This window comes from Tinamus guttatus, unplaced genomic scaffold (genome assembly GCF_059628265.1).
Source record: "Tinamus guttatus ecotype Peru unplaced genomic scaffold, ASM5962826v1 Tinamus_guttatus_pri_ptg000213l, whole genome shotgun sequence".
Classification (NCBI taxonomy): domain Eukaryota; kingdom Metazoa; phylum Chordata; class Aves; order Tinamiformes; family Tinamidae; genus Tinamus; species Tinamus guttatus.
Genome location: NW_028288747.1, coordinates 4,978,862 through 4,999,744, shown reverse-complemented (window position 1 = coordinate 4,999,744; position 20,883 = coordinate 4,978,862). Strand labels below are relative to the sequence as shown.

Below are 20,883 nucleotides of genomic sequence, written 5' to 3'. Positions count from 1 at the left end.
TTAAGACTTGTTAACATATTTTGAAGTAGAACACAAGAGCATGTGGTCTTTGTTTAAAGGTATATGATTTTTCTATATTTCTTATCCTTTTTTAAACCAATAATATAAATAATTGCCTCACCATCATGAAAAAACTGAACTGATTTTTACTATGATAAATCTAGGTTATTGAACTGGAAGATAAGTCAGATGTTTTCATACTTTTACTAGTATTTGGGGCTTAGGAAAAAAAGCTTGACCTAAAACATGAAGGTTTTTTTCTTTGATGTTGCTTATTTTATACAAAAATCTTGCCAGAAATGATGTTCCTGTTAATTCTGGGACATGATTCTTAAACTTACTGGAATAGAGCCTGGTTACTTGATGCAGTCCAAATCCCCCATATTCTCCAGTGTTATTTTTAAGCCTGCTAAGCAGATGCCATTGTTTTAAAGTTATAATTTATATTACTAATATTTTCATATTAGACAGTGCTGTGATTGAGACAGAATTGTGCTTCATTGTGACAGAAAATCTGTATGATGAAGAATTTGTTTGTTTAAATCAGACTGCACCTTTTGGGGGATCATTCTTTCCTTGACAGGAGCTGTTAACTGTTGCTGAAATTTACTTTAAGATGAATGACAGTATTTCATGTACGTGCTTTATTTCTGTAGCTATCAGATCCACTCTTATTTTGGTGTATTTTAACTTTCTTTTTTTTTAATGCTCTACAATTCATTTTAAAAAACAGGGACAAACCGTCTAATCCGTTATTCACTGGTGAACTCTGCAGAAGGCCAGTTCTCTATTGATGAATTCTCTGGAATCATTCAGTTGGAGAAACCTTTGGATCGAGAGCTGCAGGCTGTGTACACACTCACTCTGAGGGCTATGGACGAAGGCTTACCTAGAAGATTGTCTTCCACAAGTAGCCTTATAGTTTCTGTTTTGGATATAAATGACAATCCACCTGTATTTGAGCATAGGGAGTATAGTGCCAGCGTGTCAGAGGACACTTTGGTTGGGACTGAAGTTCTCCAGATCTATGCTGCGAGCAGGGACATCGAAGCCAATGCTGAAATCACCTACTCAATAGTCAGTGGGAATGAACACGGAAAATTCAGTATTGATTCCACAACAGGTAACAGAACGTAGCTGAATATGTGCTAGCCTGACTGAGCACTCTGCTCCATATGCTTTGCAATAGCTCAGATAAACAGATTATGTATAATAATCCATGTAGAGTACCCATGCAGCCACCCTGGCTGTACAGCTGGTGATGCTGTGTATTTGCCCATTTGCCAGTATGCAAAGGAGGACAGTAGACTGTGAAACAAGAACTTTACTTAATGCTGCTGAGTTTGGTTTGGTTTGCTTTTGTATTAGATTTATTTAGTTATGTAAGAGTAGAGGTTTCCTAGCAGAATGTTCCCCACCCTGGGAATGCAAGGATCCTATAATTACAGGAGCATGGCAGTCTTTTCACAAACACCATTATGTGTAGTCAGGGTGAGTAACTCGACTTTGTAAAAGAAAGATCAGAAACTATATTGACAAGTAATACTAATACACAAAGATGGTAATTCTAGATGAGGTTGAGACAGCATTAAAGAAAGACTGGAGTATTCTATTCAAACATATGTCCAGCATGGCAGCAGAAATTTTAGGCTTGAAAGTTAATCAGATTTCGCTTCAGAAATCACCTAGATTTTTGTAAAATATTACCTCATTAATGGCAATATTTTGTTAACATATACAATTCAAATATATACAAAGCTATTCTATTCTTATTAATTGAAAATAATTATTAGTTGAGAACTAAGAAAGGGACTTTTGTTAAACATTTTTTAAATTTTATTGTTTATTAATAATAAAAAAAAATGAGCCAAGTAGTTTTAAAGTATGAATCTTGGGTGGTATTGGCGGGAGCTTCTAAACCTTTTACTCTTAAGCTTAAAGCCCAATTATATCACTGTTTAGCTCTACCTTTACAGTGATAAATCAAGTCCTGAAGAAGCTGCTTATTTATCAAACAAACTGAAAACCTGCACTATGTGCTACTACACACATAAACACTAATTCTTTTACCATTTTTGCCCTATTAGGAGCCATTTTTATCATTGAGAACCTGGACTATGAAGTTTCCCATGAGTATTACTTGACAGTAGAAGCCACAGATGGAGGCACACCTTCATTAAGTGATGTTGTAACAGTGAATATTAATGTAACAGATATTAATGATAATACTCCCGTGTTTAGCCAAGACACTTACACCGCAGTAATCAGCGAAGACGCTATCCTTGAGCAGTCAGTCATTACGGTGGGTATTAGCTTTTCCCTTGAAATGCTCTGTTATGACTATCATTCTTTCAGCCGCGAAGGACTAAATATTAATTTGAAGACATGCGTACATAAGTAGATAAATTTGCCACCGAGTGAACTGGAAAAGTTTCAGAACGAGGGACCTGATGCAATTTGGGGAAGTGCACAGTATGGTGTGGTGTGTTGTATTCTGCTCACGAGAACGTGACTTCATTTTCAGAAGGAATTCAGGAAATGAGTTAGGTGACGAATATTATGATGCTCCTCCTGAGAACTCTGTAATTTTGCTAGACCTGGAACAACTGTGCTTGTCTTCAGGATGAGTTTATTTTCAACACGATAGTGTCTGTCTAGACCTGTTTTAAATGACCTTTAATGTCCCATAGGTTATGGCAGATGATGCAGATGGACCTTCAAACAACCACATTCACTACTCGATTATAGATGGCAATCAGGGAAATCCTTTTACAATTGACCGTACCAGGGGTGAAATAAAAGTGACTAAACTTTTAGACAGAGAAAAAGTAAGTTTTTGATGCTTTATGAATGGTTGGGATTAATTTAGTTAGAAGTAACTAAAAGCTAACACATTTTTGGGTCATATTTATAATGTATTGTTTCAAATATTACACAACAAAATGAAAGCAACTATTTATGGCAGTGTTGAGGGTGGGGACGGGGGTGGGTCATACTTACAGCTATATACGTGTATAAACTTAAGCCTTATTGGGGATTTGCACAAAAATGTTTCTTTCTTAAAAGAAAAGCTAAGTTTGCTGATGTTTCTTTGTCACAGAGTGAATCTGTGGATTGTTTTATTCATTTGTTTATTTGTAGATTTCAGGCTATACCTTGACAGTTCAAGCTTCAGATAATGGAAACCCACCCAGATTTAACACGACTACAGTTAATATTGATGTTTCTGATGTAAATGACAATCCCCCAGTTTTCTCAAAAGGAAACTATAGTGTCATCATCCAGGTAAACTTAACTGTAGCTGTTAAAGTTTTAGTAATCAAATTAATATTATTTGAGTGTTAAATTTGACTTGAAAAAGTAGGCAAACTGAGAAAAACCTTCATTGCTTCCACTTTATTGTGGAAGGATATTTATGTATCCTTTTTTAAATTACTCGAGATTGTCAGTGGGACTGCTCCTCTGAATCGAGCACTAAGAATTGCAGACTCCATACTGTGCAGTCTATTTAGAAACTGAGGTTGCAAGGAGTGTCTGTTCTTTTTCTGGATGTGGTTTGTGTGTATGTGCTTATGTATTGCATTTGTGTTTATAGTGTGATTAGCATCATGTAGCTAGGTTAAAATACCTGATAGTCTTGCTGTTTTGTTAACCATACAGTAACTGCTCAGAAAAGATGCTTTACCTGCCTCCTACTGTGATGCAAGTATTCTGCACATAGTTCAAGATTTGATCCACATTGGCCTCCTCTGGTACCAGAAGCAGTAGAAGCAGGAATAGTATTTCATATTGCTACACACTGGCTTCAGCTGCAAGAGCTGATAATTAACTTCATAGAAGTTTACCTGTGTACACTGCCCAAGAACAGAGTATGCTTATTATTAGGAGTCCATGCAACTGTGAAAGGATAGTCTTTTATTATCATTGTAAACCATAATAACACTTTTTTACATATTAAAATGGTGAAAAACAACATCAATACAGTGCAACACAGATGTTTTGGAAAAAAATATTGAGTGTTAGGGGAAAGTGTATGTATCAAATGCATGATAACTTATGTGTATGAAGTGGCTGTGAAACCTCTGGCATCCACAGAATGCAAACTTGAAGAGGTTTTGGGAAATAAATTTTAAAATCTGCCTTTCATGTCTTAACCAGACTGTGGCTGTAGTCAGAACACTAATTAAGGGTGTGGGAGGCAGATGGAGGAGTGTGTTTTTCTAGTCCTCCAACAAAGGCGTTGGATTATTCTTAATAAGTATCTTAGTTAAATTTGAGATCTGTGATGACTCAGTAATGAATCTGCTGTAACCTTATTTCAGACCATTGGTGATAAATAAAAAGTTTCAAGGCTGAACTACTTTAGAAAAATGCAAGAGAAAGTTTAAAGAAATACTACCTTTTACTGCTTTCATCATTATTCATATAGAGTAGCATTTTCCTTAAAGAGTATTGTCATCAAGATTTCACTTACACTGGTTAATTGGTTTGATGGTAATTTAGTTTTAATATTTTTTCCTGTTGTAAAAAAGAAATCATCATCGAGCTATATCTCTAACAAAACCACGGTGATCATGTTATGTATTTATAGGAAAACAAGCCTATTGGATTCAGCGTGCTGCAGCTGGTGGTGACAGACAAGGATTCTTCTCACAACGGTCCTCCTTTTCTCTTCACCATCCTGAGTGGAAACGAGGAGAGCACTTTCCAGATTAACCATCAGGGAGTGCTGACAACTGCTGCTGCCCTGAACCGCAGAGTGAGAGACCACTACTTACTTCACGTGAAGGTGGGACACCCTTCCTCTAGCTGGTTGTGCTCTTAGCATAAGTATTAGGTAACACTTCCAAGCACTCCCAACAGGGTCCCTGCCTTTCCTTGTTACTTGGAGGATAACCCCTAATTGACATGGTGCATGATCCCGATGTTCCAAGTAGTGATTTGAGGCATGTTCCTTGTGCTGACATCTGCAGAGGCAAAGCCCACTGGTTTAAATGGAAATGTGCACAACTGAGCTTGATTTAACTTACTTTTAAGGATGAGTTGTAAATAAAATGTTAATGGGCTGAATGTTCTTGATAAGCCCTTTGCTTGTCATGCCCAGTGTATTTTTCAGACTATGCATTTTGCTGCGCTTTACCATCTACCTGGAAAAGCCAGCATGGCTATAGGTCCCCCGAGCCCCCTTCTGTTGGCTGTAAACTTTCTTTTCTACCATTGCACTGACCCTTGAAGCTACAAGCTGGTCTGCACTGATACAGCAGAAAAACAGATATTAAAAGTTGAACAGCATGGCAGTATTGAAATACGTTTCTGTAGCACAACCTCCTTGTTACCAGCAACTGAAAATCTATTTTTTTATGTTTGGAAAACCACTGTCAGTGGAACTTTCACGTCTGATTCTGTCAGACAGGGCAGTACCTGTGTGGCTCAGACTTTTGCAATGGAAAACACAGCACAGAATTCCAAAATAACCCCAAAAGGCTCTTACATGTCTACATGTGTCATTCTCGTGTGGAATGGACCATGTCTCAAAATCAGCCTTACTAGAGAGTGCATATCCAAGTTCTCTTAAATATATATATATAAATAAAACTTTAAAATCATTTTTACCCTCTGCTATGAAAAGTTCAAACTACTGTTTTGGTTTTATTATTATTATTATTATTATTATTATTATTATTATTATTATTCTTTCAAATTCTTGTAAGTGGTTCCAAATAGTGGGCTTAAGATGGGAAGGCTAAGAATAGCTGGCCTTAATTCTTAAATTTCACTTCTAGATCATATATATGTATATATATAACACCTTAATTTTTACATGGGTTTACAAGAATTTATTTATTTATCTCTCAATCTCCAAATCGTTCCCTTAGATAATATTGCAAACAACTTCTGAGTAAATGCGCATAGACAGTTTTAGAGCAACAGTGTCTGTGCCAGTATATACTGATTCTGTCCATGGTTTTCATTTACATGAAGTCTCTCTCTTTTCTTTATGGCAGGAACCCCCCCACACATCACGCACACATGCTGTGATTTACTGTTCTGAGTCAGGGAAATCTGATACGAGGGGACAGCAGTATGAGAAACAGCAGAGATGAAAGCTCTGTCTAAGTGTAGTGTAAGGTTTAAGAATTAAGATTAAAAAGGAGGCAGAGGAATAAATCATCCTTCTGCTAGCTATTTTCTTCCCACTGACGATCTGCTAATTAGGCGTGGGCCAGAATAGCTTTCAAGGTGCCTAAGTGATGTCCCTGCTGGCCCTCATGGCCTGCAGGAGGCCCAGCCAGCAGAGCTGGGCTTTGCAGCATGGGCATCGGAGACTTGCCAAACTGATTCCTAAAATGTTGATGTGCAGTTATTATAATACGAGATTCATATGCCTTGTTTTATATTTCCTGAAAACAGTAACTAATTGCTACTAGTACTTTGCTTCTGGAACATGTTCCCTTGAATGCACGCAGTAAAGTTATTCCTATTCTGGGTGAACTTTAGTGATGTGTCATATGTCGTGAGTTAGCTGCACCCTGGCCCTTCCTTGCCCTGTAATCAGCTGTGATCACTTCAGCTGTCTCATCTTGGGAAGTGCTTTTTCCTAGGGAATGCAGGAAGGGGGCTGTTCTAATGGCACCCAGTAGCTGAACATGCATCTCAAAACAAGTTTACTCAGAACAAGAGCTTCTCAGAGATCACGTATCAGGAAGGCAAACGCATCCCTGCCATGCTTCGTGTGTGTGCATATGTGTGCTTTACCAACCATTCCCAGTATATATATATATTTTTTAACCTGTCTAATCCTTTGATTTACAAATTCCCTGCCTAGACTCTGGAAATATGTCACTGTCTTAATAGTCACTTATCATCATTTATTATGATAGCTTTTCAAAGTAGTCATCTTGCTCTAATTCGCTGCTCTCCTGGCTCAGAGAAGCACCACATAGGAATTAGGAAGGCATCTGAGACTAAAGCCAACATTTCCATATCCCAAGATTTCAGTTTCAATGAAATACTTTAAAAACAGGAAATAGGCACCTGATTTCCTTAGAACAATATTATTTTCCGCTTCACTTAAAAAAAAAAAAAAAAAAAAAAAAAAAACACACACACATATTTTCAAAGGCTGTAGGAAAACATCTTTTCATGTTCACCATGTTTTTCATTTCTGCACTTTTTTCTTGCACCTCACAAGATAGTGGCCAACAGTCATGGCAGGTCTCGTGATATGGGGAGTTTCTGTGGTTTTGCAGGTGTTTTTGTCACTGCCATTCAGCAGCAGAGCTTGTGCAGCTCTCCCAGAGCGCTTAAATTTGCTCTGCTGCTCCCCACCCCCCCCACACACACACAAAAGCAGCAACTTTTAAGTGGTTACAAAACCAAACCAAACCACACACTTTACTGACAGCGCCTGGACATGAACCTTTCCTTAACTTTACTTTTGTCCTTTTAATGGAAATAAGGATTTTTTTTCTCAAAAGCCACCTACACGTGCATGCCACTCGCTCTCATTTTCTTTCTTTCTTTCTCTGCAAAGGAAATAGATGATCCCTTAACAAACGTCTGTGGCATTAGTGTGCAGAATCCTCGCCCATGAGTCATGCAGCCTTTTGTGCCGCTCTCCGAAGTCTTTAGTTTAAAATCACAGCAGACTTCTAAGTATCTGCACTGTTGAAAAATAATTTCTCCTGCTGTTCTTTTTCCCTGCTTGCTGTCCATTTGTTACCCTTTCTTTGCCTGTTTGTTTCAATCGTTCCCTTGTTTTTCTTGGGCATTTCTCCTGTGGCTACATTCCCTGCCTTGTTTCCAGACAGAAATCCAGGCAAAACAAAACTTTGCAAACTGGAGCTCACTCTCTGTCTCCTGCTTAAGTCTGGGCTACTAGAGGTCAAGTTTCCAACCATGCCTGTCTTTTGGTGTTAGATTCATGTAATACTGTGAAACATGTGTTACCTGTTTAAAAATGCTGCAATTATCTGCATGTCCAGAGATAATCGTGTGCTGGGAGATTTCTCTTTTGTTTGGATTTCTATGAAAACTCAGAGGAGCTTTTCTGTGAGATCTGTGAGCGCACAGACTACCTGTGGCCTTCGTAAAGTTATAAAATCTTTTGTACAGTGTCGGGTGTCAGGTAGAGACCTTTTCAGCCCTGCACCCCCTCTGTCCCCCGCTCCGGTTCTCCTTCCCCCTTTCTTGTAGGCTCCGGATGAATAGCTGGGAAAGAGCTCTCTTCTGGAGAGGTGGAGGGGAGTCGGGAGCTGAGAACTGGAAAGAAAGCAAGAAAGTGGGCAGGAGGAGGAGGGAAGTCTGTCTGCTGCTGCTGTCCTCTCTGTGCAGGCTGACAGGGAGCCCTTTTGTCAAGAAAGGGTGGAGGACGGGGGACAACGTCTTTGCAAACGCTTTGAAATTGAAGTAGACTGGGCTGATTCTGTCCAAGATAATTACTTTAATTGTCTGCAGCAAATACCATTGCAAGTTGGGTTGGGGCAGGGGTTGTTTTTTCCTCTCCATGATCACAAATCATGAAAGGCAGCATAATTAATTGCAACTTTCTACATGGACTATTTTCTTTTTGAAGTAGTTTGGCATACTGCATTTTAAATTGTCTTTAACAGGCCATCTCCTAATGACTATGGTGGAGCATGTTGCAGATTTCTAGTGCATGAGTCACTTTGACTTTTAATGTGCTTCCATGCTTGAAATTTAAAAAAGCTTCAAGCACCATCTGCTGTCTGAAGTCAGTTACTGTGCTTTTGTGCTGCATTTGCTAGAAGCATTAGTAGGCTTCCTTGCATTGCCAGGTATTAGGAACACTGTACCCATTAAAATTTAGAAGTGAAAACTTGTTTGTCTGGGTGTGTGCACCTATACAAGCTTTCTATATTTCTAATATTAACTCCATCAGCATCTGTATTTATGACCTTTTATAAAGTTGTTTTTTTTTGTTTTTTTTTTTTTGGTTTTTTTTTTGTTTTTTTTTTTTTTGAATAAATACACAGGACTACTGCATACAACACAAGTATCTGCAGTAGAATCTGATGGGATTAAACAAATATTTAACTCTATCCTCATTTTCCATCAGGTGGCAGACAATGGAAAACCACAGTTGTCATCTTTGACTTACGTTGACATTAGAGTCATTGAGGAAAGCATTTATTCTCCAGCAATTCTACCACTAGAAATCTTTATTACAGCCTTTGGGGAAGAATATTCTGGTGGTGTCATTGGAAAAGTTCATGCGACTGATCAGGACGTTTATGATACTTTGACCTACAGTCTGGACCCGAAAATGGAATCCCTGTTCTCTGTTTCCAGTACTGGAGGCAAACTAATAGCGCACAAAAAATTGGATGTAGGACAATATCTCCTAAATGTCACTGTTACAGATGGAAAATTTACAACCTCAGCTGATATTACTGTGCATATCAGACAAATAACACAGGATTTGCTAAACCACAGCATTGCAATCCGCTTTGCAAACCTTGCGCCTGAAGAATTCATTGGTGATTATTGGCGCAATTTCCAACGAGCTCTAAGAAACGTCCTGGGTGTGAGGAGAAACGACATCCAGATTGTTAGTTTGCAGCCTTCTGATCCTCCTTCCAACCTTGACGTCCTCCTGAATATTGAAAAATCTGGCAGCTCTCAGCACCCTATGAGAATTTTGCTCCACAAGATAAACTCCTCTGTGGCTGACCTGGAGGAGATCTTAGGTGTCCGGATAATTGATGTTTTCCATAAGCTTTGTGCAGGCCTAGACTGTCCTTTGAAATTTTGTGAAGAAAAAGTAACAGTGGATGAGAACATCATGTCAACTCACAGCACAGCCAGGCTGAGTTTTGTCACTCCACGTCATCACAGAACAGCAGTTTGTCTTTGTAAAGGTAAGGAAAGCAGTATCCTTCAAAAGAATGTCCTGGTCTTCATGGCCATGGAAAATCAGTGTCACGGGACAAAATTGAAGAACGTCCTGTAACCATCCCTACAGCACTTGCCTTGTTCTGTTTGGAGTAAGGAATAGTTCTTATCTCATGGTTTTCTTTTAAGAAAGAAAAGCTCTTCTTTCAAGAGCTTACCTAATATAAGTTTACGGAAGTGGATTGTTTTATAGTTGCTACCCTTTCGTTTTCCATTTTATGAAAGAAGTTCCTTTTGGTTGTCTGTTCAAAGTTGTCAGCCATTTGCAGTCTTCTGTGCACAAAGCTGTGGCAGAGCACCCGAGTGTTTCCTGGCCTAGAGGAATATTGCACGTGGCTTTCACCCTTGGCAGGGAATGACACCTTGAGCTGGGGAATGAACACTCATTGAAATATGCAATAATTGGTCTTTGGTTCTTAGGAAAATACTTGGGTTTTTTTTTATCATAAAATAACATTATTGGTGAGTTATCAAATCTTAAGTGAATTTTTAAAGCCAATTCCTTTTCTGTGTCAAACACAGATTCATCTCCTCCTCTCCTTGATCCTCTTTCCCCATGTCTAATATTTACTTGGATTTTTTTTTTATGGCAAATGATGGTAATGGCAAAGCTTAAACCACAGCAGCAGTTTCCAGCTTGTACCAGTTTAATTGTTCAGGCATATTCGCGCTGAAGATAATTATGACCATCAGTCACTGTCTGCCATTCTTCTACTCTGATTTTTGCTAGTTGTTTTCAGTAACCGTCAGTTCACTTTCTTTTTGTCTGATGCTTAGGAATATCATTTGGTTTGATGCAACTCAAGATTTTTTTTTTTTTTTTGGATTTAGCTTAAGTGTCACCCCCAACAAAACACCATTACTGCCAATAGAAGAGAAATAATGCATTTCATTTTACAGAAGGGAGATGCCCTCTGGTGAATAGCGTGTGTGAAGGAAACCCCTGCCCCGAAGGCACTGAATGTCTAGGAGATCCAAAGGAAGGAAAATACTCCTGTGTTTGCCATGACAGCAAAACTGGACAGTGTCCCGGTGAGAAACTAGCTCTCAAGCTCTCTGCATAAAACCATACTGCTTTTCAAAGAGGAGTTTGGCTCTAGCCCTGTGTTAATCTTCATGCTTCTCTGCTACCTTCAGCACCGGCTGGGTCTGCCGTGACATTTAGCGGGAGCAGCTACGTGAAATACCGTCTCCTGGAAAGCGAGAACAAGGAGGAGATGAAGCTCACGATGCGGCTCAGGACGTACTCCGCTCACGCCGTCGTCATGTATGCTCGAGGCACAGACTACAGCATCCTGGAGGTACGGGAAAATCTCCCCCCTCACGTGTTATTGCTACCATCAGCCTTGTTATTTTCAATGCCGATTTAAAAGATTTAATCATACCGTTTCAGTACAACTCTTATAACTGAAAATTGCCTTCAAAGGAGTTTGTTATGCACCCAGGTGGCAAACTTCTACTGAATGTGTGAAATCTGTTTTCTTTAATTAAAAAAGCAATTTTAAGTACTGACTTTAGAGATATTTGCATAAATTACAGACTGCTCGTATTTTACAGTAAGTTCATACCAAAAACACTTTAAATTTCTGAGAGATTAGTTGCTTAAAGAGATCACAGAAGGGAAGGCTACATCTTGGAAGTACCTTCCAACAATCTTTTGTTGATAGTCTGTGACTTCCTCTACTAGAGAGGAAACCTTCCAGGCAACATCTTAATTACGAGGACTGTGTACAATGAATCATAATTACTGTAAGTGTTTGCAATATATTAGTAAACTACTCTTTATGAACGCCACTGGCAGACAAACTTTTGTAGTATTGTATAGTTTTTTTTCCACAGAGACTTTCCTGAGCATGTGGTCCTTTTGTTGTAGATGATGACGATGTTTTCCTCTGCAGATTCACCATGGAAGGCTGCAGTATAAATTTGACTGTGGCAGCGGGCCTGGGATCGTCTCCGTTCAGAGCATCCAGGTTAACGATGGCCAGTGGCATTCGGTTTCCCTCGAAGTGGACGGAAATTACGCACGGCTTGTCCTGGACAGGGTGCACACGGCGTCCGGCACCGCGCCGGGCACCCTGCGCACGCTCAACCTGGACAACCACGTGTTTTTCGGTGGCCACATTCGGCAGCAGGGCACAAGGCACGGCAGAAGCCCTCAGGTTAGCAATGGTTTCAGAGGGTGCATGGACTCTATTGTACTCAATGGACAAGAGCTGCCGCTGAACAGCAAGCCACGAAGTTACGCACACGTGGAGGAATCTGTCGATGTGGCTCCTGGGTGCTTGCTGACCACCACCGAAGGTTGCTCGAGCAGCCCCTGTCAGAACGGAGGCATCTGCAATGCCCTGTCAAACGGAGGTAAGCTCTGCTGTATTCTGTTAGTTTTCCACGCTGCTTTCCAAATTACTTGCCCTGGAGAGACAAAACCATGTTGTGAATAAGCTTTCCTTTTCCAGAAAGTGTGGAGGCTGGTTATTAAGCAGGACTGTGCATGCCAGCCCTCCAGGCTCAGTTCTTGGGCTATGGAGCAGACAGTACATGTCAGGAGAAAATAAAATAAAACAGAAATGAATTCTTTGGTCTTAATACTTGAAGTCTATTCTTTGAATGTTCTCACTGAAGACTCTTTAGTGTCTTTCTACAAAAATTATGAAAACATTCTGACAAGCTTGAGCTTTGTGAGAGAAGGGGAAGTTATGCTTTGATCACACATAAAGCTTTTCTTCTTTTGTCCTCTAATGAGATATATCTATTTCTACCCATTCTCCCTCTATTTAAGTGGGTAGGTGGACAGGGAGAAATGCAGGGATTTATTTTGTTCGCTTTCCTTGTTTTTAATTTCTGTTTTTGTTTTGTTTTTAACTAGTAAAGCCATGCCGGCCTTTCAAAAGCATTTGCTTGATTTCAGGTTACTACTGCAAGTGTCCTCCTCTGTTCATGGGAACTCACTGTGATGTAAGTGTCAACCCATGTGCTTCCAACCCCTGCCTTTATGGTGGTACTTGCATCCCCGTCAGTGATGATTTCATCTGCCAGTGCCGGGGACAGTACACAGGCCAAAGGTAAGTTTGTGTTGCTCGGTGTACAGACGAGCCCCTCAGAGCCTGTTCTCTAAGTGCAGCTCTTCCTCTGCAATCCTTTTCCTCTGTTTCCTGCTTTGAAATTGTTTTCTCCTTTGAGGCTTTGAACGCCAGTGTACCTACTGGAATTGTCTGAGGTTAAGTGCTAGCCAGAACATTATAGCCTTGAGTCCTATACTACGTACTTACAGTAAAGTAATGGATCACTGATTTATTTTCTTTCTTTTTTTTAACCTTTGCAGATGTCAGTTGGGTCCCTATTGCAAAGACAATCCTTGTAAAAACAGTGGCAAGTGTATTGACAGTTTGGATGGCCCTGTTTGTGAGTGTGAAGCAGGCTTCCGTGGAGAAAGGTGGGTAGCGGTGCACAGAGACAGGGAATTTTTAACTACTATTTAACATTTGGTTGGAATCTGAAGTGTCGATAAATAGCAAATTGCCTGGTAATGTACACCACAGCATATTAAAACAAATATTTAGAATTGCTAAGAACAAGGAGACTACACTAGTGACTACTGCTGTACACTAACCACCTGTGCCCTGCTGTTTCTGGTAGGTGTTTGGCCGACGTCGATGAGTGCGTAGAAAACCCGTGTCTTAACGGCGCCCTGTGTGAGAACACGTACGGCTCCTATCACTGCAACTGCAGCCACGGATTTGGAGGAAAACACTGTACAGACATTGTTCTGAACAAATACGTTTCAACGTCCTGGAACATCAGCTTAGCTGAAGTAATTGGGATTATCGTTTTCATCGCAGGAATACTCCTGTTAGTTGGGCTTTTTGTTATTTGCCGCAAAGTGATTAGCAGAAAGAAGAAACATCAGCCAGAGCCTGAAGACAAGCAACTGGGAGCTACAACAGCTTTCTTGCAAAGACCTTATTTTGATTCAAAACTGAACAAGAACATTTATTCTGACATCCCGCCACAAGTTCCTGTCCGTCCCATTTCCTACACTCCGAGCATCCCAAGTGACTCCAGGAACAATCTTGACAGGAATTCCTTTGAAGGCTCTGCCATCCCCGAGCACCCAGAGTTTAGTACTTTTAACCCAGATTCTGTGCATGGGCACCGAAAAGCTGTAGCTGTTTGCAGTGTGGCACCAAACCTGCCACCTCCACCCCCCTCCAACTCTCCTTCTGACAGCGATTCCATACAGAAACCCAGCTGGGATTTCGACTATGACAGTAAGAAATGTTTCTGTGTTGTTTTCTCCCTGTTAACAGTGTATACATGTGGGATAATTCCACCCTGAGTTCACAGTCTGTCTATTAGATTAGAAAAGACCTTAGGGGGTTAACAGGTTTTTGAGTCTGATCAGGCCTCATGCTCAGAAAATTTTGTCAGAACGTGTAGACTTTAGGGCTTCCTGGCTCTTAAACCGAGAATTGATCAATTTTTTTGTTTTCCTTCTTTCAGCTAAAGTGGTAGATCTTGATCCCTGCCTTTCCAAAAAGCCTCTGGACGAGAAGAGCTCTCATCCCTACAGCGCTCGAGAGAGCCTGTCCGAGGTGCAGTCCCTCAGCTCCTTCCAGTCCGAATCGTGCGATGACAACGGTAGGTGAAGCAGAGCTCCTCCGTGCTGCTGCTTGCATTCGAATGGGCTGTATCTGCATCTGTATATGCCTCATTAATATCAACAGGTGTTACATAAATCATGCATGTATTAAATAATGTATTATTAATATATTTATATTGATGTATTACCTCTATCAATATAAATATATTAACAATAGCTTATTTAATATATATATATGCATTTACTTACGTAGTACCAAAATCTATGACATTCTTAAGTATTTTATCTACCTTCTACCTCAAGTTAATTGCTCTACCTTGCAATTTTGTATTTTCACTTTTCTCTTAGAATATTAACAATGAAAGTGCATCACAAAGTGTGTGTAGTTGCTTAAAAGTATTTTCAGAGTTGGGATGTTCTTGTAAGTTATCAACAGTTATGAACTTACGAAAGAATACAGTGAATTTAAAATAAATAGCCTGTGCACAAAGATGATTTTAGTTTTGACCTTCAGCTGTCAGTAGAGCTTTCTGGTGTTACGGTTTCATTTGTTTCCTTTTCTTTCTCCCTTGCTGCGACCTCAGCTCCCATATGGATCAGATCAGTTCTGAGTGAGAGCAGAGTTTAAGGGACTGCTTGTAAGTTTGATTACTTGAGTAATGAAGGAAGTTGCACAAAAAGGAATTTTATTTTAGTAGAACAGTATATTTGGCTTTCACCATGATTAAGATGAATTCATTTAGCATTTCATACACTGCAAAAAAACCCAATATAAAAATAGGAATATAAACATTTTAATGATGACCCTGATCCATCAAAATCCATTCAGCATACTTATTTACCTGATTCTTTTTAAAAATTGGAAGATTTTCATTTTTCCATTGTGATGACAGATGCTTTTATGGTTGATATGCATCTATTTGATTCAGAAACTTTTCAGATATTAAGACTGATTGGACAGAGCTACAGTTGCCTTGCAATTTAATTCACTAAGTTAAGGTGCTTTGACACTATTCCAATTCCTACTTTTGCCTGCGTATGGTAAAAAGGATTTCAAGTTCCTGTAGTTTAGGAATAAAGAACGTTCTGCTTCTCGCAAAGTACAGTGGTTCGTTCTTTAATAGCATGAAAAGAAATGCCTGTGTTAATGATTGGTGAAAGTAAAATGGTTGCTTACAATTCTTGTCATTTTATCAATAGACTTGATGTCAACTCTCAGCTTTTATTTTCCTGTGGTACTAAGTGTTGTGCAGTACATGTTCTCCTCTTCACCTCATATATTTCATATATCCTTATTGTTATTTCTTGTCATGTACTGATCATAAAGCAGGGAGAGGTGATGCAGAAAAACAGATACAAAAGTTAATATACAAAAGCACTACTTCAAATTAATAAGAGATATCAGTGACGGGACTGGGAGGCTGACAGCCCCAAAATTGGGTTCTACCCTTATGGCACACATGGCTTTCCAGTGCTTTCCAGTGGCTTCAGTGGAAGTTCCTCCCTGAGGCACTGCCTTCCCTGCCTGCCTTTCTCATCACCGCTCCTGCAACAGAGTAGATGATATTTATCTGTTGCTGTAGATGGTTCCGTAATACAACATTCTAGAAAACAACTGTAGCATCAGAAACTGTTCCTTTCTTCTTTCCATCCCTTGTTTTGGTAGACTCTGAAGCTTTTGATTTAAAATTTGACCCCTTAAACCATGCAAACTGCTTGTGCTTACCTCATCCTATAAAAGTAAATCCTTCTCCCTTCCTCAAGTATGTTAGGAAGTACAGAAAGTACATTAATTTGGGTTGTTTTTAAATAACAATGCTGCAACCTCAATTTAGTGTGCTATCATTCATAACTTGTTAAGTAGGCCAGTAAAATTTTCAGAAATTTTTAGTGTATATTTTTCATATTCTAGTATTTTAGTTGTGCTTTGGTGAAAGCTTCTTCCCCTGGTTTTCCACTGATAACAAAGCAGTAGCTTGCAGCAGGGGGAAGCCTTGCAGTGCTCCGCAGCTCACCCCGGCCTTTAGCAGAAGGGAGTCACTGCTGCCAAGATGCAGCAGCGGCAGGCGGCACGTGCAGGCGACATTCCAGAAATTCCCCTAAACCAAAACACTGCTCTGCTTGTGCTTAATTGGCTTCAGGAGCGGTGATCATAACTGTCTTGCAGTTTTACCATGAAGTCAGGTTTAGATGCATTCTACTTATTTTATGCGATTGCTTTCTAGATAGGGAGTACCTGTATTTATACACAGATAATCTTGCTTTGTAAAATAGCACTGAACTGCAATCTACAATATTTTTGTATGCTTATATATGCTGTTTAAAGTGATACTAACTATAAGTTTTTTTAACTTGCTCCTTTTATACTTTTTACAAGCTTCCATAGTGACTGTAATACACCTTGTCAATGCTGTTGTTGACTCGGTGGAAAAAGAAGGTATCTACAAGTTTTCATCTTTATTTACTGCTTTGGCAGAATAATGAACATTTGTCTTCTAGTAATGTAGTCATAGTAGGTGGGAGATATAAAGTTATTTATGTAGACTTTCTGATAAATTTTAGTAAATAATATATTTAATCTGTATGTATATTCATATTTTGTGTGCTCTGTGCCTACCCCGTAGGCAGGTTTCAAAGTGTGATTTAAAATTTTAAAATTTTAAAAATGCATAAAGAGTATACGTGCATAAAGAGAACACAACTATTCCGAAAATACAAAAAAGCATGGCCTGGGGAGCTTGTGTGAGTATTTCTTAACTAAGAGGAGGAAAACTCACTTTGTTAAAATTAAGTCCTACTTAAAAACAAAGTTGCCTTAAGAGCATAGAAGCGTTTATAGTAGCTGTGGATTCTATTTGGTTTGCAATTTGAAATACATCCTGTATAATGTTCACAGACTTAGGGGTAGACAAATGCAAAGACTTTTGATTACATGAAAATATTTTATTTATATATATATCTGCAGCCCATAGTCCTTGCTGCCAGAAAACCATAATGCACAGTACTTAAAAAGACAAAATTAAAAGATCTGGAGAGATATCCAGTAACTTATGCAGTTTAACTGATAGGGCTACAACCAACTGATGTAGTTCTTAAGGCAAAATTAAAAGCGTGGCTCAGTGCTTTAGAATCTCTGTAAGATAAATACATACAACTCCTTTATCCGTTTCAAACTACTCATAAAGGACACAGACACTAAGGATGTACTGCCGAGTTGCTGCTCAACACCCAGAAGTTTCTGCGCGGACGCAGCATTTCTAACTTGCAAAAGCATCTTCCGTGCACCCCAGAGCGGTGCCCGCGCGAGCAGCCGCACTGGCGCTCGGGCCCTGGCACCGCCGGCCGCTTCCCTCGGGGCCCGGCCGAGCGCGCGCACAGGGCCGGGCTGCGGCCTCTGCTCTGGGCGTTTCGCTGGGCGCTCCGGGCTCGGAGCGGGGACCCGCCAACACCTCCCCTGTGAACAGCCAGGCCACAGCCTGCCCATTACTTCTGCTTTTTGCTGCCCAGCTGCCCCAGAACAATGAATGATTCCGCTTTCTAAGCAGGGCTGTGGTTAGGAAACTCCCCTGGAGGTGAGACTAGGATGTTTTAACAATCTCAAGTCATGGAGAATAAAGGATTGATATTGCCCTTAATATGGGCAGAATTTTCTATTGCTTGGCTAGGTAAGCAGAAGAAAAAGGGTAGGAAAAAAAAAAAAAAAAAGGCTAGAGTCACCCTCTGACCCTGCCCTCTTCTGAAAATAGATAAAGGCATCTAGTCTTAGGAGCAGATGCTGGGATTAGGATGAGCCTGTCTCCATAAACCCCTGCAAGGGAACAGGAAAGGTGTAAGGCTGATCAGGTAAAGAGGATGGTTCTCTGCTGAGCTGGGCTTGCTGGGGCTGCTCTACTGCAGCAGCTGGGGCTCCTAAGCGAGGCCAGAAACCCTGCTAGACTCAGCCTTCCCTGGGAAACAAGGGCTGCAGGCAAAGGGAGACCAGACCCAGGCTTCTCTGTTAACAGAGGTCCTGGAACTCACTGAATTGGAGCCATCTACGGACTGGAGGTTTTGCCAGCCCACAGGTAGCTGGGTCGCTCTCCCTGCTCCAGTTCAAGCCTAACAAAATGGGAGCCCAGGAGAAAAGACCAGCACCCTGAGTGCTGCCAAGGAGCAGAGCGAGGCCCCAGTCTGCCAAAGCCAGCCCGAAGCAGCACGTGTCAGGGACATTATGTTTGTCTTGACCGTGGTTCTCCTGTTTGATTCCTAACTACAAATGTTTTCTCCTTTTTTCTTGTCATTCTGCCACCTAAAGAATCTTTTGCTGTTCCTGACCTCAGCAATTCAAGAGGTGACTTCTGCATGCAGTTCATTGATATTCACCAAAATATTTCTGCTAATACTTAGTTTTAACACAGACTTGCTACAAATCGTTTGCTGTGCATTTGTCTGCAGTGATTATGCTTTACTATTTATGCCACGCCTGTATTTTCCTTTTAGCAAATAAAACCAACTTGTTTTTGAGAAGCTTAGGCTTACATTCAGTATCCAATAGAGCAATAAGGACTTATTCAAGGGAAGTTTGTAAAAGACAAGCAGCTTCTATCATTTATGCATGATTACGCTCCACTTTTTGCTGTTTTGTTGTATTTGAATGTGGAATGTCTCTACTAATAAATCCAAGGAGGTGGTCTGGGTACGGAAGCGTTGTGAGATGCCACTACGGCAGAGCTAACAGCAGTTTGTGAAGTTCATGTCACCCGTTAGCTAAGCGGTGAAGTCAGCTTAAATATTGTAGACAGCTGACAGATTAGATACTGCTTCTTTTGAGCAGGAGAAGTAAGGTTTAGTGTATTCTTAAGAAGAGGCAGCTGGTGTTATCCTAATGGTAATTACTCAGTAACTGAGTGTAAGGGTTTAGCTGCACCAGGGAAGCTGATACTTGTTGCCCAGTGAACAATTCTGTACCGTTATGTATTGTGGTAGCTCATGCCATAGGTGACCTACAGGTCCTCCCGTGTTAGGTGAGATGTCTCAAAAAAACGTAAAAATTGCAGTGTGAATGAGGCAGTACCTAATGCATGGCATAACGTACAGTTGTGTTGTGTCCAATGTCTTCTGTGGAACCGGGGCAAACTGCTCCCTAATTAACAAGCCATGTCCTAATCACGGGTGATTGCTTTGTCTTTAAACATGTGTTGATTTCTTAGTTCAGACTGATGAGAGGACAAGCTACTAACACTACTTCTCTTTAAAAAAAAAAATCACTTTCAGGTTATCACTGGGATACATCAGACTGGATGCCAAGTGTCCAATTGCCAGGTATCCAAGAGTATCCAAATTACGAAGTGGTTGAGGAGGCAGCTCCCCTCTACACCGATCCCAACGCCATCGACACAGACTATTACCCTGGCGGTTACGACATAGAGAGCGATTTCCCACCGCCACCCGACGACTTCCCCGCGCCCGACGAGCTCCCACCGCTGCCGCCCGAATACAGCGACCAGTTTGAGTCCATACAGCCACCCAGAGACATGCCAGCCGCAGGCAGCCTGGGCTCCTCCACGAGAAGCAGGCAGAGATTCAACCTGAACCAGTACCTCCCCCACCACTACCCCGCAGACATGTCAGAGCCCCAGACCGCGGCCGGCGGCGCTTACCGAGACCCGTACGCTCCCTTCGCGCTGGGCTTCGGCAGAGACTTGGAGGCGCCCGCCGCAGACAGCCTGTCCGTGTCCGTGTACGCCTCCACGGCGTCCTGCTCCGACGTGTCCGCCTGCTGCGAGGTGGAGTCCGAAGTCATGATGAGCGACTACGAGAGCGGCGACGACGGCCACTTCGAAGACGTGAAAATTCCGCCACTCGATTCCCAGCAACACACAGAAGTCTGACACGCTCAACAAAAGTGCCTGGACTTTAACAAACTCTGTCAATGCTAGAACCACCTTCAAGAGCTTTTTTTATTTTCTTTTCTTCTTTTAATTTTTTTTTCCCCAGCCACAGTGATTGCTAAACTGGCCTGGCTGCACTGGGTCATGCAGCTCATTTCACTAAATCAGCCTGTTTCCAGGTCCTGACCTACTGTAATTGGAGAGCACCAAGATTTCCGTTGGCTGTGCCATTCCTCATCATGTTTTTTGTACTTACATTGTCTATGTTAAAAGAAACACATACACCTTCTCCATGTTAGCATGATGCATATATTTATATAGTTCTAATGCAAATATAATTTTCTCCTACTTTTTGTAAATGTTATGTACAGTTTGATTTTAATAGTTTTAACTAGATTTTGTAGATATTTTGTGAATTTGTTTTCCACTGAAATTAGTGGTGTTAGTGTGCCATTACAAACTAGCACCCTGACTTACTATAATCAGGGCATCACT

General features: G+C 40.7%; 1 protein-coding gene across 2 annotated transcripts in view; it reads left to right on the top strand.

Moving 5' to 3' along the window:
* The window catches only part of FAT1 (FAT atypical cadherin 1), a 92,843-nt gene extending 72,436 nt beyond the window's left edge, over nucleotides 1-20,407 (top strand). The window contains exons 14-28 of one of the 2 annotated variants that reach the window (XM_088524656.1): nucleotides 734-1,123; nucleotides 2,088-2,302; nucleotides 2,691-2,828; nucleotides 3,142-3,285; nucleotides 4,592-4,789; nucleotides 9,080-9,881; nucleotides 10,816-10,947; nucleotides 11,053-11,216; nucleotides 11,814-12,276; nucleotides 12,827-12,980; nucleotides 13,241-13,351; nucleotides 13,555-14,186; nucleotides 14,419-14,556; nucleotides 18,813-18,848; nucleotides 19,772-20,407. In XM_088524656.1, coding sequence (XP_088380782.1) covers nucleotides 734-1,123; nucleotides 2,088-2,302; nucleotides 2,691-2,828; nucleotides 3,142-3,285; nucleotides 4,592-4,789; nucleotides 9,080-9,881; nucleotides 10,816-10,947; nucleotides 11,053-11,216; nucleotides 11,814-12,276; nucleotides 12,827-12,980; nucleotides 13,241-13,351; nucleotides 13,555-14,186; nucleotides 14,419-14,556; nucleotides 18,813-18,848; nucleotides 19,772-20,388 — 4,334 coding nt within the window. In that variant the 3' untranslated portion in view covers nucleotides 20,389-20,407. The remainder of the gene's footprint in view (nucleotides 1-733; nucleotides 1,124-2,087; nucleotides 2,303-2,690; nucleotides 2,829-3,141; nucleotides 3,286-4,591; nucleotides 4,790-9,079; nucleotides 9,882-10,815; nucleotides 10,948-11,052; nucleotides 11,217-11,813; nucleotides 12,277-12,826; nucleotides 12,981-13,240; nucleotides 13,352-13,554; nucleotides 14,187-14,418; nucleotides 14,557-18,812; nucleotides 18,849-19,771) is intronic. The other variant, XM_088524657.1, reaches the window with a different exon arrangement.
* The last annotated feature ends 476 nt before the right edge of the window (nucleotides 20,408-20,883 follow it).